This window comes from Dermacentor andersoni, chromosome 1 (assembly GCF_023375885.2).
Source record: "Dermacentor andersoni chromosome 1, qqDerAnde1_hic_scaffold, whole genome shotgun sequence".
Taxonomy (NCBI): Eukaryota; Metazoa; Arthropoda; class Arachnida; order Ixodida; family Ixodidae; genus Dermacentor; species Dermacentor andersoni.
In genome coordinates this window covers 24,102,695-24,118,025 of record NC_092814.1, presented here as the reverse complement: position 1 = coordinate 24,118,025, position 15,331 = coordinate 24,102,695, and the positions used below count along the sequence as shown (strand labels likewise).

Below are 15,331 nucleotides of genomic sequence, written 5' to 3'. Positions count from 1 at the left end.
GGTAACTCTCTCGTACTGAAACTGTTCTAAACATTGTGAAAATGACAAGTTCTGCTTGTTTGAGATGCGGCAGACTTTGTGATGTTTACTTGGAATGAGTGAAACTGCACAGAGTCGAAACCTAAACTTACTGGATGACAGCTCCAGACTTCGTAATGTAATTATCATCGTCCAGTGCTGTGAGATTGCAAATCTGATGATGTAATGTCATTCCCCGACTTACTGTTAGCGCTCTCATCACAAAAATGTTGCTGTGGTGCAAGCACAAGCTGCATGATGTTATTTTTCTTTATTTTTTCGGGAGCAACAAAGGTCAAATGCCATGCAAATTTAGACACAACTCACATGCTTCAGTTTACTAAAAGTTGCCTCAGAAATCACAGTTATACTGCAGAAACAAAATCGAAACTTATTCCGAGTCCTTTTCCTGGGAATCCTTTTAGATAGCGTTATGTATCTGAAACGCTGGTTTCAGTGTGCCGAAATCCTTAATCGACATCGTTGATCATTGGCGATCCATTCGCATATGCATGGTAGCGAACGACACCGAAAAAGTTAGAGCCAGAGGGTGCGGAAATTAATCTCGAGCCCTTTGCCATGGGATGTTGCTGTGTATCTTTGGGATGGGAGACTCCTTGAATTAACTTTTCTCCCTTCTTGGCAGTCCCTGTTGTAATTTTTTGCATGCTAAAGCAGTTGAGGGTTCATGCCATGATTAATGTGCCAACTGCTATATATTAAGCAAAAAATATCTGAACTATCTGGATGGAAACAATGGGATGCTAAGTTTTTCATATGCTCACCTTATTGCTTGGAAAGTTTTGCATTTAAAGAGATATTTAAAAATAAGCCATTAGTGTTTGCAAATTCGTAATGATTATTGAAAAAAAATTCAATGAACAGTGCTTTTCAGCTTCATTTGCATACTACTTTGCATCTGATTTTTTTATACAGTAGTCTTGTTCCAACTGAACTGGATAAGATTTTTGGAAAACAGTTATAGTATCACGCATTTGAGCAATTTTCTCTTGACTGTAGTATTGCAAAGCCTGAAGTAAACTTTTTTTAGAGGAAGGCTTGTCGTTTTATATTTGTTTTACATATTTGTTGTGTGTGCTGTAAAGCATGTGTTGTATATAAATTCAGTCTTTTGTGGTATCTGTTGTAATGTACCTAGAGCAGTCATAGCTAGATGTGTCATGTAGCTGTGGCTGGCTTGCAGAAGGAGATGGGGGCATTCTGGTTGTCAGGCTGGACAGGTCTAATAAAGTGGCAGGCTTCTGTCACTGGAAGGGGGCAGTTTGGACATGCATTCAGTGCAGCCCGTTCCATGTACTGGTGAAAGCTCATGTAAGGGCCACCACTGGCTCTAACAGCTTCCCTAGTAGTGTGACAATGGAGGAAGCAGACACATGATCGCATGTGTCCTGCCAGAGAGAATTTTTAAAAGTGGCATGTAAGGTGCGAGACAGAGCCACGAGGGGGATGGGTTGCATGCATTCTGGTCAGCAGCAGTGTTGTTAACCCTTTGAGGGTCGATTTTTTTCCTCATATGCGACCGCCCAGGGTCGATTTTTTTTATTGCAGATTCCAATTTTTCTTAGGGACTTATTTCGAAAAAAATTTACTGCAATTTTTCTAGGGTGACTGTAAAGCGAGAAAAAAATATTTTGCGTTGGTATATATGCACTCTTCATTCATGAATAACAACAACAAAAAAGAAAATGAACTTATCAGAATTAAAAATTTTATGTATTTTTATGCACATAGTTCAAGGCTTTGAAAATCCACACACGAGAATATTTCGCAAGTCTCAAATGTTCCTGCTCTTAAACTCATGCGTACGTTCATAGCGTAATTGAACTGCGTAGGTGCGCGCACTCAAGAAAACTGGTTGTGTGCCCATCAAAAAAAGCAACATGTGTGACAAACTTCTGCTAATCTTCATGTTATGGCCAACCAGCTAGGGCAATTAGTTTTCGCGAATCTTAAAAAAAAAAAAAATAAACAGAAACGCATGCACGACGGCATCCTTCCCATGGGCACCCCTGTGAGCACTAAACGAGCGAGAAACAAGCGGTCGCCCTTTGAGCGATTAGGAACGAGATAGCCATCAGTTTCGCTAGCGCAAGAAGCCAAAACCGCCCGCGAAACAAAATCCAAACGGCCACCCACCTGCGCACACGCCAGTGCCCGAGCGGTAGTATATAGACGCGCGGGAGCAAACTAGTGCTAAAACAAACCATGCAACGAAAACTGCGAGAGGAAGGCGTGCGAAAAAAATTCCCTGTATCCCCACATAGTGGCAGCACATGACAGAAAAGAAAAAAGTTAGGAAATTGGAAGGCTTTTTAAACGAACAGACAGTGCCGTAAATATACGGCATCGACCATTTTTGGACTTGTTCGCGGCGCCGTATGATTACGTCATTGACGATCAAAGGGTTAAGGTTCACAGTATGGCCTTGAATTCATTGTAACTGTATTGCAACTCAGAATGTATATTGTCTGGCAAATCTCCTTGAGCTCTTCAATGGCTGTTAAGGAATCTGTGAAGATCCAGGTGTCTCACTGTAGACAGCTTAGAAATGACAGCTTGCACATCCTTGTGAATAGCTTGACGTTCCGTTACCAGAGCACTGGCTTCTAGAGATATGCAATGCGGGTGACCACTTTGGTCACTTCTGACTTCGAAGAGTGGTAATGTTTGCACATCCGCTATTCATGAGCATGATTCTTGGTTAGCAGCAAATTAACGTGTATTGCGATGTGTTAACTGTTGCAGGGACCCATGTGGATAAAGAACATCACAGAGTTCAAAAGGAGCATGGGCTTGTACCCATTACCAAAGGCATGTATCAATGTGCAGCCACCTCAGACTGGAGCTAAATCGAAGTTATAGCCTGTGGCAAAAGGAATTTGCAGATATATGGGAAGATTTTTTTATCAATAAAAAGGTTGTGCCTTGATAATGTGTTAACATGCCCTTAAGTGTCTGTAGCATAAGCACAATTTGCCAATAAAATTACACAGATCCCACGCAGTGTGGGAATTGGCGTACACAAAGCTTTCGTGAGCCAACTAGACGAAATGTGACATTACTTCAAGAAACACACTGCAGATTTGAGTGACGAATGCATCCCTCGCTTACTGTGGTGGACGTTGCAGAGCAAGGGAAAGCCTTATTCAGCATTAAAATGTGTTGAATCATATGACACAACATTCTTGACCTCGTAGAAATGAGCCACAGCACAATGAGAGATGTGCGAAGAGAATTCCAGCGATGAACGAGCCCTGTAACTTCATTCTTCATCGTCATCTAGAAGATGCACGAGCTAACATTTTATTGGTAAATTGTTGCTATGCAACATGGATAACGCTTCATGTGTCTCAAAGCCATGGCATGCACAAGAGAAATCCGTAATCACTAATGTTGAAAGTAAACAAAATGACTACTCTGGCACTATATAGATGTATGAAAATACAAAGGTGAACAGAGGGATAGCCATTGCCGTAGCTCAGTTGGTAGAGCATGGCGCATGTCATGCAAATGTTGCATGTTTGACTGTACCAGTGGCGAGGGAAGAAAAGAAATGAAGCCACATTTGCATCATGCTTGGTACTAGCAATACCATCATATATACGGTACAATCATATATGCACCTGTGTTGTACATGGCACGTTGTACATGGCACGTTGTATGGGATAAACCACATACAACACATACATTGTGCATGCACAATGTACGTGTTATTATATATGCTTATTTTTCAAAAACGTTTGTGTAGTTTGTGCATCTGTAGTTGGTGGGTCGAATCAGCGCCCTTCCGGCACTGAGACAAACGGTAAACTAAGCCAGCATTCTTTTTTTTTTTTTAAGTGAACCTTTCTTTGCCTCTTCTCCTGGGTTTGGCATTAGTCTCTCACACAGTAAATGGGCCGGTCCCAGAGACAGTGTAATCAAAGGTGGGGACTTGGAGGGCTGATCCTGACTCCAGTACATGATGTGCGTCCGCAATCTAGTTCGTTACACAGGCCGATCCTGGACGCAGTGCTATGAAAGACTTGGACGTGGATCTGGCTTGTTTTCCTCTTTCTGTGGATATGCATTAGTGTCTCGCTGAGTAGACAATTAATGGAGGGTCTCGCACAGCTGTCCCGCTAGCGTCAGAATGGTGTAGAAGGGAGCACTTGCGTTGTGATGGAGAGGGGGGAAAAACTGCATTGTATAGCGCGGACACGTAGATGAGACTCTAGGATAGAGGAGTTTGGGGGGGAAGTTGTGTATACTCTGTTTCAGTAGTCTTTCAGTAGTTCATCGCAGCACTGTGGAAGGAGGGCGAACACATTTCAAAGGTGTCCTTCTGCACCCTGTCGTCTGCTGGCAGTGACCGCTGCAGCGCTGGCAGCATCTACAAACACTGTGCAACTGCACAGCGAGGTCAAATAGCAGTGGTGGAAAATTCGTGCAGTATTCGCTCTGACGCCGAAGACGTGCTTCGGAAATTTTGATGATATTTCGAGATAAAGAGGAGAAGGTGGGTTGCGGAGACGGCAGAAGCAGAGGATTCAGAAGCACTCAGCCAGCGTATCACACATTGAGGGACGTTATGTTGCACGGAATGCTGGCACCAACTCTTGATTCCTCTTGTAAAATCCATATACACGGTGCACTCGCTGACATTTGTAAGTGCAGCAATTTTCTTAGAGTTTGTGCACATTTACGGCACTGTTCCAAGCATGCTCAATGCCGACTTGTTTTTTCTTTTTGCATAAAAGAGCATCTTGGAGGAATGCCACACAAGCAAGTCTGCACATGCCATTTTTTGTGAAGGACAAAGTACAATACAGGAAGGTGTCCTCTGCAGTGTTGTGGCTCTACTGACTACACGTATGAGTTTAGCCACTGTCAAAGCAGTTGTTTGTACTTTCCAAATGCAAATTAATGTCTAAATGGCAGCATTGCATTGATTTATTTGCTCTTTGAATGTTTTCATTTGAACTAGTGGAAAACACTATTTTCAGTATCATAGATTCTATAAATATTTTAGAAAACAAAACAAAATCATGCTAGAAACTGTAACTGCGACTTACAGAGAAGGTTCAAACAACACCTGCGGATAAGACCACTTGTCAAGGCCATTTAGTCAAGGAACGGGCTCCGAACTAGGGCACTACAACTTGCTGCTCAAGCATCTGAGCTCGTAGGTCTCGTAGCCTTGGCTCTGTTGCGAGGAACTACTGAAACTGACTATAGTGGCGCTGGTTTATGTCACAAATGGTGTTTGTGTGGTTGGTGTGACCTCAAGAACCAACGTCTCGATCAGGAGGTGCAAGTGTTCACATCTTTGCAAGGTGTGTAAGTGCCAAGTGTTACATTTTATAGTGCAGTGTACATGCTGCCCCATACCTGCCAAACTGTGATCTTTAACATGTGTAAAATTTTGTCGACACAACACCAATTGAGGGAGTATAGCATGCATTTCTTTAAAGCTCGCTCAGAAACATTGCAGTTGTCGATTTCGCTTGGTTCAGGAACTTGTCTTTATAAACGTCCTTGCAGCAAGTACCCTTCCTGCATCCTTTAACCATGAGAATACTTGAATGAATGAATTCTGGGGTTTTACGTGCCAAAACCACGACTTGATTATGAAGCACGCTGTAGTGAGGGACTCCAGATTAATTGGGAGCACCAGGAGATCTTTAATATGCCCTCAATGCACAGGACACGTACGTTTTAGTATTTCGCCCCCACCGAAATATGGCCGCCATGGCCGAGATTTGATGCCGCAACTTCGTGCTTAGGAGAGCAACAGCATAGTCACTAAGCAACTGTGACGGGTATGAGAAGACTTCCAATGGAAGGTGTGGAGATGAACAAGTGAAAGTTCACAAACAATAATTTTTTACAGCGAAGCTGTTTACCTTTACCAACCGGCGATTCTTTCATGGCGGTCCACAGAAAACTTGGCTTTCTAGAAATCGACAATTTAGCGTAAAAAACACATGTACAGCGCACGCGCACATGGGTGGCATGATTTCATGCCAGTGTGTACACTTTGTGTGTTAACAATTGTAGTCATCGCTTTGAAATATCTTTGTTTACGCCTACCATCTGGCAATTCTTTCGTGGCGATCCACAGAAAACTCGTCTTTCTAGAAATAAATGATTTAGCGCAAAAAACACATGTAGCGCACACACACACGGGCAGCATAGTGTCACTGTGCATGATGGATCGCGGCGAGAGTACGGTATCACGATCATGGTCTTCTCACTCGGCATGAAGGGCGCGCCGAACCAGCACTTGTTCCTGTTCTTGTAGCACGTGTGCTTGTGCTGGTGAATCTGCAAGGATTCTCTACTCGAAGGTAAACTGCCTCTTCTTTCCAAGACTCGTGGATACTCTGTGGAATTCTCACCCATGCTTTGGGACAAAGGAACGACAACACAGTAGTGCAAACTATCATAAGGGCATATATTGCACCTTTGATAGACCAATGCCTGCTAGCCGAGTTGCTATCCACAAAACATGACGATGGGCGCGCGACAAATCTAGGAAGTCCGACTCACCTCGACCGGATAACGAGCGAATATGTTCGCTCCATGCTGGACACCAATGCCTGGTCATTCGTGCATACTGTCACGCGAATGGTGGCGCGTTCGAACGAGGTCTCGCAGAAGCATGGATCGGCGCACGTGCAGAACGTCCACGCCGCTTGCCGATCCCGAGCCAAAGAGGAAGAGCCTTCTCCTTTTCGCACCCAAGTAACCCCGCTGTTAGGTGGCGTTAGCAGAGCAACACTCGCGCCATCTCTCGTAATGCGCTTCAACCACACCGACTGCCGCGGGCACCAAGCCACGCGGTGAAGCCGGATTGCAGGAGACGGGAGCTATGCGGGAAAACAACATATCAGGGGACGCGTGAAAGTCTCACATCCCCAGAACTCGTACCCTCCGATTCCGCCGCATCTGCCCCCGTTGAACGTTGTCGAAGAACGGCTGGTTGCACCGCAGATCCCATTCATGTCGATCAGGGTATCACTGCATTTTACGGCGTACTCGTTTCATTCGTTAGACTAGAATAGGTCAAGTGGATGGTAACAGCTTCGCTGGCAATCCACCTTCACAGAGTGAATTGGGCCTTCAAATGTTTTTTTTTTTTTCGTAAAGCTTGACGCAACATTCCTGAAATGAGCACAATTCATAAACTTCATGGAAACTTTGGGAGAGTTCACTGGTATGCACCCCACTTGCTACCTGCGCGCCACGAGACCAACATTGTCTAGTTATGGAGTATGATGGAAACTGTCGTGAGTACGGATATGCTGGAATGTGAAGCAGTGACCATCATACACAGTTCGGCCAAGAAATAAAAATGCAATTTAATTCTCGTATGCTCAACACAAGCAGTGCAGTGTCACCGCCTGCTTGGCATCAACATAGCCGAGCAAGCAGGAGAGAGAGAGAGAGTAAAACATCTTTATTAATGATATTTGAATGGTGAGAGTAGTGTGGGAGGAACCCTCAGTCCAGGGTCCCTAAGATGATTCCGGCGATGTTTCGAGCCCGTTGTATCACAGCTCGGAGGACCTCGGGAGGTCCGTCGCGGAGGGCATTGTCCCACAGCTCTTTGTTGCGTAGGGAGTAAAGGAGAGTTGGCAAGGGAGGAAAGAGGTTTGCAGTGCACTCATTCGGGACGTGGAAGATTGTGGGCGAGCTGCCACAGCCAGGGCAACGATCTGCATAACAGTGTGGGTAGAATTTATTGAGAGACAAGATTTGGAAAAGTTGCGGTTTGTAACTGGCGTAAACCACTGCTTCCTCCCGCGAGAAAGACGGCGGTGGTGCGGCGTGGGTGCGACGAATGCGTGTATAATGACGGAGTATGTCTTTGTAATGGAGCAAGGGATCCCCCCACTCTGAACTAGTCGCCTCACCACGCCGAGTCGCCCGGAGGGAAATTTCTCGGGCAACCGCATGTGCGCGTTCGTTACCCGGCAGCGAGGTATGACCAGGGGTCCAGAGTAAGTGGAAGCGGGAAGGTGTGGTTGGTGTATTTTGCGGGATCTGTTTGAGAATTTGGTGCGCCGCTCTCGGGATGCCATGTCCTGATAGGAACGCCCGGCATGCCTGTTGCGAGTCCGTCAATATATACACTTCCTCAGGAACACGGATGGCGTATCGAATTGCAAGAGCAACACCGAGAATTTCTCCGTAAGCGGCATTTGTTCCGCGCATTGCAGCAGAGTCTCTCGGTGATTCGGTGCCATCCAAAACTACCGAGGTATAGCCCTCTTGAGTGCGTGATGTGTCCGTGTATAAAGTATGTGTTTCCGGGATGTTTGCAAGCATGCGGCCAATGTATCGTACACGGGCTTTGCGCCGCCCTTTGTCATGCTCGGGGTGCACATTACGTGGCAATGGATGAATACTTAGTGCTTGGCGTATCGCTGACGACAAGATCGTTTGACGGGTTTCAGACTCAAGGGGTGGGACAGAGTATCCTAGTATCCTATCCTATGCTAGTATCCGAGTATCCTATCGAGCGAGTAGATGGCGGCCAGTAGGAGTGAGTAGGAGGCGCTGGCGATGGCTGACCCAATGTGCCTCTAGCAGCTCGCCTAGTGTGTTATGTGTCCCTAAGTTAAGGAGACGGCGTCTGGAAGTATAATTCGGGAGGCCATGGGCCAGCTTCGTCGCTTTGCGAATCATTGCGTCTATGCGAAGTTGTTGCGCTTGGGTCAACCGCTGAAATGGGAGATGGTATGTATGGCGGCTGATCACGCATGCCTCCACCAAGCGCAGCAGGTCCTCTTCTCGAAGGCCCGAGCGCCTGTTGGAGACCCTCCGGATCATGGCCAGAATTTGCTCAATCTGTCTGGATAGAAGGGAAACAGTGTAGTTTGACCTGCCATCCGCTTGGACGTGTAGGCCGAGGATACGAGCACGATTAACCTGTGGTATCGGTGTGCCATCCACGTGCACAGTGATAGGGGGAGTAGAGGAACGGCTCCGGGGGCGAATGATTATGAGCTCCGACTTTCCGGAGCACATCTTAAGCTGCATTTTCTCGCGTACTCGGAAACTGTATCGGCTGCTTGCTGCAGTCGGTCCTGGATGGCTCCGTCGGAACCCCGTGTCGACCAGATAGTAATGTCATCCGCATAAATAGTGTGGGCGACATCAGGGTCGAGTAGCCGGGGGAGCCCTGCGAGCGTGATACTGAATAGAGTAGGGGAAAGAACTGAGCCCTGGGGTGTCCCACGTCCTACAAGGCGAATCGTACTGGATCGATGCGGTCCCATTCCTACGGTGGCTGTGCGATCTCGAAGAAATGCGCGGATATAGTTGTACATACGAATTCCACAGTGTGAATGTGCAACATTGCGAAGGATGAGGTCATGTTCAACATTATCGAATGCCCCTTTTAGGTCTTAAGGCGATGAGTGCTCTCGTTTGGGCGGACGACGGAGGTCCTATGACTTCCTCCCGCAATTGTAAAAGCACATCTTTGGCAGACAGATTAGCCCGGTATCCGAATTGAGAGTTAGAAAAGAATGATTTTTTCTTCGAGGAAGGGCTGCAGACGCCGCAAGAGTACATGCTCCATGAGCTTACCAATGCAGGATGTTAGGGAGATGGGTCGTAAGTTTTCAAACTTAACAGGCTTGCCCGGTTTGGGGATCAGTGTGATGTCGGCGTGTCGCCATGCTTGGGGAAGCATGCCCTTGCGCCAGCAATCATTGAAGATATGGGTGAGGCGGTTAATATCCGCGTCACTGAGGTTACGAAGGGTGCCGAATCGGATGTGGTCGGCTCCCGGTACCGTGTTGCAGCGTAGGTCTTGTAGGACCACCCGCACCTCGTCAGATGTGATGTCTGCATCGAGCAATTAGTTCGCCTCGCCTACATAAGGATAGTCAGGGTACTGCGGCGGCGGGCCTGTGGGTATGAAATGCCTCTCTAGCTCTCTGAGGAATGTTGAGACATCGTCCCTGTACTCGTGCATTAGGATGTGCAGCTGTTGAAATGTTTTTCCCTTTGTTGTGGCGGGATCTGTGAGTGAGCGAAGAATCGACCACGTTTTTGCTGTGCTCAATGTGCCTGAGAGGCGATCGCAAAATCCTCGCCAGTTACTCCTCGTAAGGATCTCTGCATACTCCTGGGTTTCCCGTGTAATTTGATCTATACGTTTCCTAAGTTTGCGGTTGAGGCGTTGTCGTTTCCATTGTCGTGTCAACCCCCTGCGGGCGTTCCAAAGATGAAGTAAATGCGGGTCTATGTCTGGTGTCTCGGTTGTGGTGCGCATTGTGCTCGTGGTGGCCTCTAGATCTTGTGCGAGAGAGTCAAGCCAGCGTTCGTACCCTTGGCGCTCAGGTGGGTCCTGGCGACGTTCCCTGAATTTCGCCCAATCCTATACGCACATTTCGCTCGGGCCTGCGTGCACCCCGTAATGACAAGGTGGTCGCCACAATGTAGTGGTCACTACCAAGGTGCTCCTCTAAAGGCCCGTGCGCAACGACTGGGCCAGTATTGCGCACGAAGGTAAGGTCAGGGCAGGTGTCACGAGATACGCTGTTGCCTATCCGAGTGGGGTGCTCTGGGTCGGTGAGCAGTGTGTATCTCATGTTACAGATGGCATTCCATAAGCGGGTCCCTTTAGCCTGCGATTTAACGTAACCCCATGCAGTATGCGGAGCGTTAAAGTCGCCGGCCACCACACAAACCCGTCCAAACCTACCAAATTCTGTTAGCAGGTGCTGAAAACTGCGTTCGCGTACGGGGGGAACTGTATGCATTGAGTATAAACAGACTCTCGCTGCGTTACCTTGCGTAATTGTTTCCAATATTTGGTGAGGAATGTCAATGTTAGTGGTATGCATGCGACATGTAACATGTCTCGAACCTAAGGCTCCCACAAGAGGGGAGACATCCGAGAGCGTGCTGTAGCCGGATAAAGAAGGGGTGCAATTGACTTCCTGTAAGAGGATGACATCGGGAGGGTTCGTGGATGTGGCGATATACTGCTGTAGGGAACCTCGTTTTCGGCGGAATCCCCTACAATTCCACTGCCACACCACTATTGCTCCGCGTTACACGGCGCCATCATCATCGCGAGAGGAAGCAGGCGGTCGTGCATAGGGATGCGGGCGCCGGGTCCCCACATTTGAAGGTTGCGGCCGAGAGCCTTGGTAGGAAAGCGCGCTTTCGTTGTTACCGCTAAGCTCAGGAACTTGCATGCGTGCGAAAGTACACTCTATACATGATTTCACTTGCTCCGTAATCCCTATTTGAAGGGCCTCCATTTGACGTTCTATCCTGTCCAGATCCGCCTGCATACTAGTGCTCATGTCTGCCACCAGCACGTCCATTTGTTTTTGCAGGCGCTCACAGCGCGCCTCCATGTCACGACGTAGGCGGGCTATTTCTATTAGAGGATCGGGATTTGATAACGAATTCGTAATAGGGGAAGGGGTAGGGAGAGATTTACGGGGCGGAGCGACCTGTGGGGGACCCTCCGCCCGACCTACCTCCCGAGGCGCCTCCATTGCTGTTTTCTTCTCCGGGGTCCGCTGCACCGTTGAAGGGACCAGGGTCACCTTGGCTGGGGCATTGGTCTGCAGGGCCTTCTTGTAGGGTTGTTGGGAAGATGGGGAAGGAGGGCGCCTCCCTGGGAGGCGCACCGATGCCTCGCGGGATCGGGACTAATACTTGGAGCGGGTCCGGAACTTGCGACGGGATCTCGAACGGGTCTCCGACCGGACTTGTCTGGTCTCCTTCGTTGGGGCGCGCGACGTTCGGGTCTCCACCGTATCTGTGGTAGTGGTCGGGTCGCTGGAGGGTTTGAGTTCACGCTGCTCTTTCTCGAGAGCTTTCCGCACCCAAGCTTTGTTCAGTGACTGCCTAGCACGCCGCGGGCAGTTTGAATCCGCTGTAGGGTGGGTCCCGTCACAGGATCTGCAGTGTGGGGTGCACGGATGTGACGGGGTGGGGTTGTCAGTCCCGCACGTCGCGCAAATGACCACGTGCGGCGTAGGACAGTAATCAGCCCAGTGGCCGAGCTTGTGACATATCTTGCAGACCAGTTGGCGGGGTCGATGGGGGTAGCAGCGGAGTTCTGCACCATAGAAACGCACGTAGCGAGGTACTTTAAGTCCTCCAAATGTCACCAACGCAACGTTGGTTTGACCCATCATTCGTGCTTGAAGTATTTGAATTCCAGGAGCCATAAGCTCATCCACTAACTTGGAAGACGGTGTACCGGGCAAAAGACCAGGAACAATTCCCTTGCATGAGTTGTCTGGGGCCGCAAAATATGTTGTGATGGGATAGACCCGCTCACCAAGGTTCAGCTCCCTCACCTTCTACAATGCGTCGGCTACGTGTGACTGGGGTGTGCTGATGATTGCCAAGTTCTGCTGAGGTCGCAGTCGGAATATGATGTCCTGACGATCGTCGGTGGTCAAGCCGGCTGCACTCCATAGAGCACTGGCGAGCTCTGGGCGCGTCCACTTATCGAGGCAGAGTCCTCTGTGAGGCCGCAGAATTATCTTTTCGTCGTGCAAAGGAAGTTGAGGCAGGTTCTGATTCCGACTGCGCTTGCGTACGGTAGGCTGGGAGGCGTCCGGAATGCCCGAGATGTTCTCGGAGGGTTGCGTCTTAGCGTGCGTTTGACGTATGCGTCGCTTATGTATGACTGTCTTCCAACAGCCACCTGTGTCGTCGTCAGTTTTGTCGTTGTAAATGTTCGGGGTAGCATCTTCCCCCATCCTTTCCCCGGTCGGAGTGTCTACCTCTCGTTGTTGGGAGGGAAAATTGGCGACGATGGGATCGGCGGCCACTCCCGCGGTATCCACCTCGGGCGTCTTCGTTGTTGTTGAGGAACGCGCGGCGGCGTTCTCCGTCGCCGATTGCGTCTTCTGCTCGTTGGAAAATGACGTTGCGGTAGATAAAATGCTCCATCGAAACAGAGCGGTGAATTGGCCGAAGGCCCTTTGCACGCCCGTTTAGAACATGGGCCTCGGAAGAGCTGGTCGCTTGGCGCTCTTGGTTCATGGTGTAGAAAACACGCCAAGGCAGCTATGGCCCCGGCAGGGGCAGCCGCGTTGGAACTGCTTCAGAGCTATAGAGGCTTGGGGAGCGGCAAAAAAGTCCCGGGAAGAAAAGGCGGTCGGTGGGAAACGGCGAGAAAGACGCTTCCCATATGACTCCCGGCGAAAGCGACCCGGGCAAGGGCGGTCAAGGGCGGTCGGTGAAGGTCGCGTAGTCTCGGTGGTTGCGGAGCGCGCCGACGACACGTCCGTTCACTTCGGCCGACTGATTGGAACTCAGCAAGCAGGAGCGAGAGTGCTAAAACTGCGATGTCTCCTTTCGCGTGATGACCTGTGTCGTGATGTCATGACATACTCTCCTTATAGAGAAATTCAACATTGTTTTTCTCTATGCTCTCCTGGAAACATTACTGCAACTGGTTTATAGAAAATTGTTTTGGGTGCTCTGAAACCTGCCACTATCTTTTCTTATGCACTATCTTTCTTATGCAAAAGAAAATTTAAGAAGCATAAACTGTCACACTGTCAATATTCCTTTTCCCCAAGGTATCGAACCGGAAAGTTTTTGGGTTTGGTTCAGGTTTAGTCTTCTGCATATTTTGTGGTTTGGTTCAGGTTTAGTTCCGGAGCAAAAATATAATGGTTTAAACCGGTTCATAATGGTTCTAAAATAAGGAGAATATAAAGTTTTAGAAAATGAAGTTTTTCAGCCTCAGTCGTAAACCTGTATTTGAGCGAAACGTTGTTTTCTACTATTTCCTAATGTAGACCGATGTATTCCTGACATCTTTAAATGGGTACTGACATATATTCAGCTCTTCACTTTATTTCGTTAAATGAAGGTCCTAGAGCTCTAAACCCTAGAAAAAGTAGTGCCAGGCCTCGGAGCACCGTAAATAATGCAATATAACAGCTTTCCCACAGCCAGTTTCAGTTTGCGGAAAGATACTGTGTCATGACGTGAAGCCACAATATGTGGTCATGTGGGCGCAAGACATTGCGACATTTTGACACTCGCTCTGGATCGTTCAGTTGTCCGTTTGCTGCTACATCGGCTCTCACTATGGGTAGCAGCATACGAGCAAAGAAGTTGTATACTTCTGCGTGGAGTGGAGGTGGTTCACCAAAGGTGAAGTCATTCGCCACAATCTCACTAGAGGCAATTAAGAATCCGGAATTGCCCTGTTGCATAGCAGAGAGTATGTTCGACATGTTTATTGATTGCGCCCATTTGCAACAGTGTTTAACTGATTGTGGTATGGTTTCCGAGGGAAGTGCAACACCTCAGTAGGTCACAGCTGCACCAGACTCGTAATGACGACGCTATGTGTAATGTGTCACTTGTAACATAAGCTCACTTCGTCAGCGCAGGACTCGTATGTCGTGCGTGCGGTTGCTTCAGTTGGGAAGGTGCTCGCAAGATAAGCTTATGTCAATATTTATGTTCACGTCCTACTGACCCTTTTCACGAAGCACTTAGTTTTAACAAAACCAGATGGTGATTTCGGCGGCACGCCGCACGTAGTGTTGGCAACAGCACATGCATACAAAACCATTAACACTTCCACCTTGCTTCTGTGTGATCAACTGTCAGAAATGCAACTGAGTTTTCGTTAACACATTTGTGCTCCAATCATGCTAGATTGAATCATGTGGATTGAAGATGTGTGAAGTAGTTGGCTATTAAGTGAAGAGAAGTAACTGGCATATTAAGGAATGGAATGAATCTGTGTGGCCAAGTTCATGTACCGCTGCTGCAACTGCCAGTGCCTGTTACCGGCACTTCAAGATGTTCGGCTTTCCTCGAGAATACAGAAATTTGCTCATCCGCCAGCATTGTATCCTTAACCTTCAAAGAAAGGGCTTCAGCCCCGAAATGTCAGCAAGAGTGAGTACCGCTTGTTAAACAATGACAAAGGGAGTAGTGCCGCTTCCTGTCATAGTAAGTTTCGCGCACAGTATCTACACACATCTACCCCAACTGGCACAGAAACTTGCGCCCACTCTATCGCCAACGTGTCAATGAGTGAATGGGTGCACACTTGAATATATGCACAATAAATGATGTAGTACTACACGATAGCGCACGAATGGTCGATGCTGAATGTTTCGCGACGGTCCACAAGAGTAAGCGAGTTACTAGTGATGATACAGTAAAATCTCATTACTATGAACACAGCATTAACGAAGGTTTCATATTTATGATTTTTTTTTTTAAATCCCTGCCAAAATGCCTATATTTTGTGCTGTGATTGTGTTGTGCGTTGGCTTTGCTGACA

General features: G+C 48.0%; 1 protein-coding gene across 2 annotated transcripts in view; it reads left to right on the top strand.

The window, feature by feature from the left end:
• Nucleotides 1-2,971, top strand: part of Ide (Insulin degrading metalloproteinase) — a 267,382-nt gene extending 264,411 nt beyond the window's left edge. For both annotated transcript variants that reach the window (XM_050192991.3, XM_055061253.2), the window contains exon 27: nt 2,785-2,971. In XM_050192991.3, coding sequence (XP_050048948.1) covers nt 2,785-2,901 — 117 coding nt within the window. In that variant the 3' untranslated portion in view covers nt 2,902-2,971. The remainder of the gene's footprint in view (nt 1-2,784) is intronic.
• Nucleotides 2,972-15,331: the final 12,360 nt, after the last annotated feature.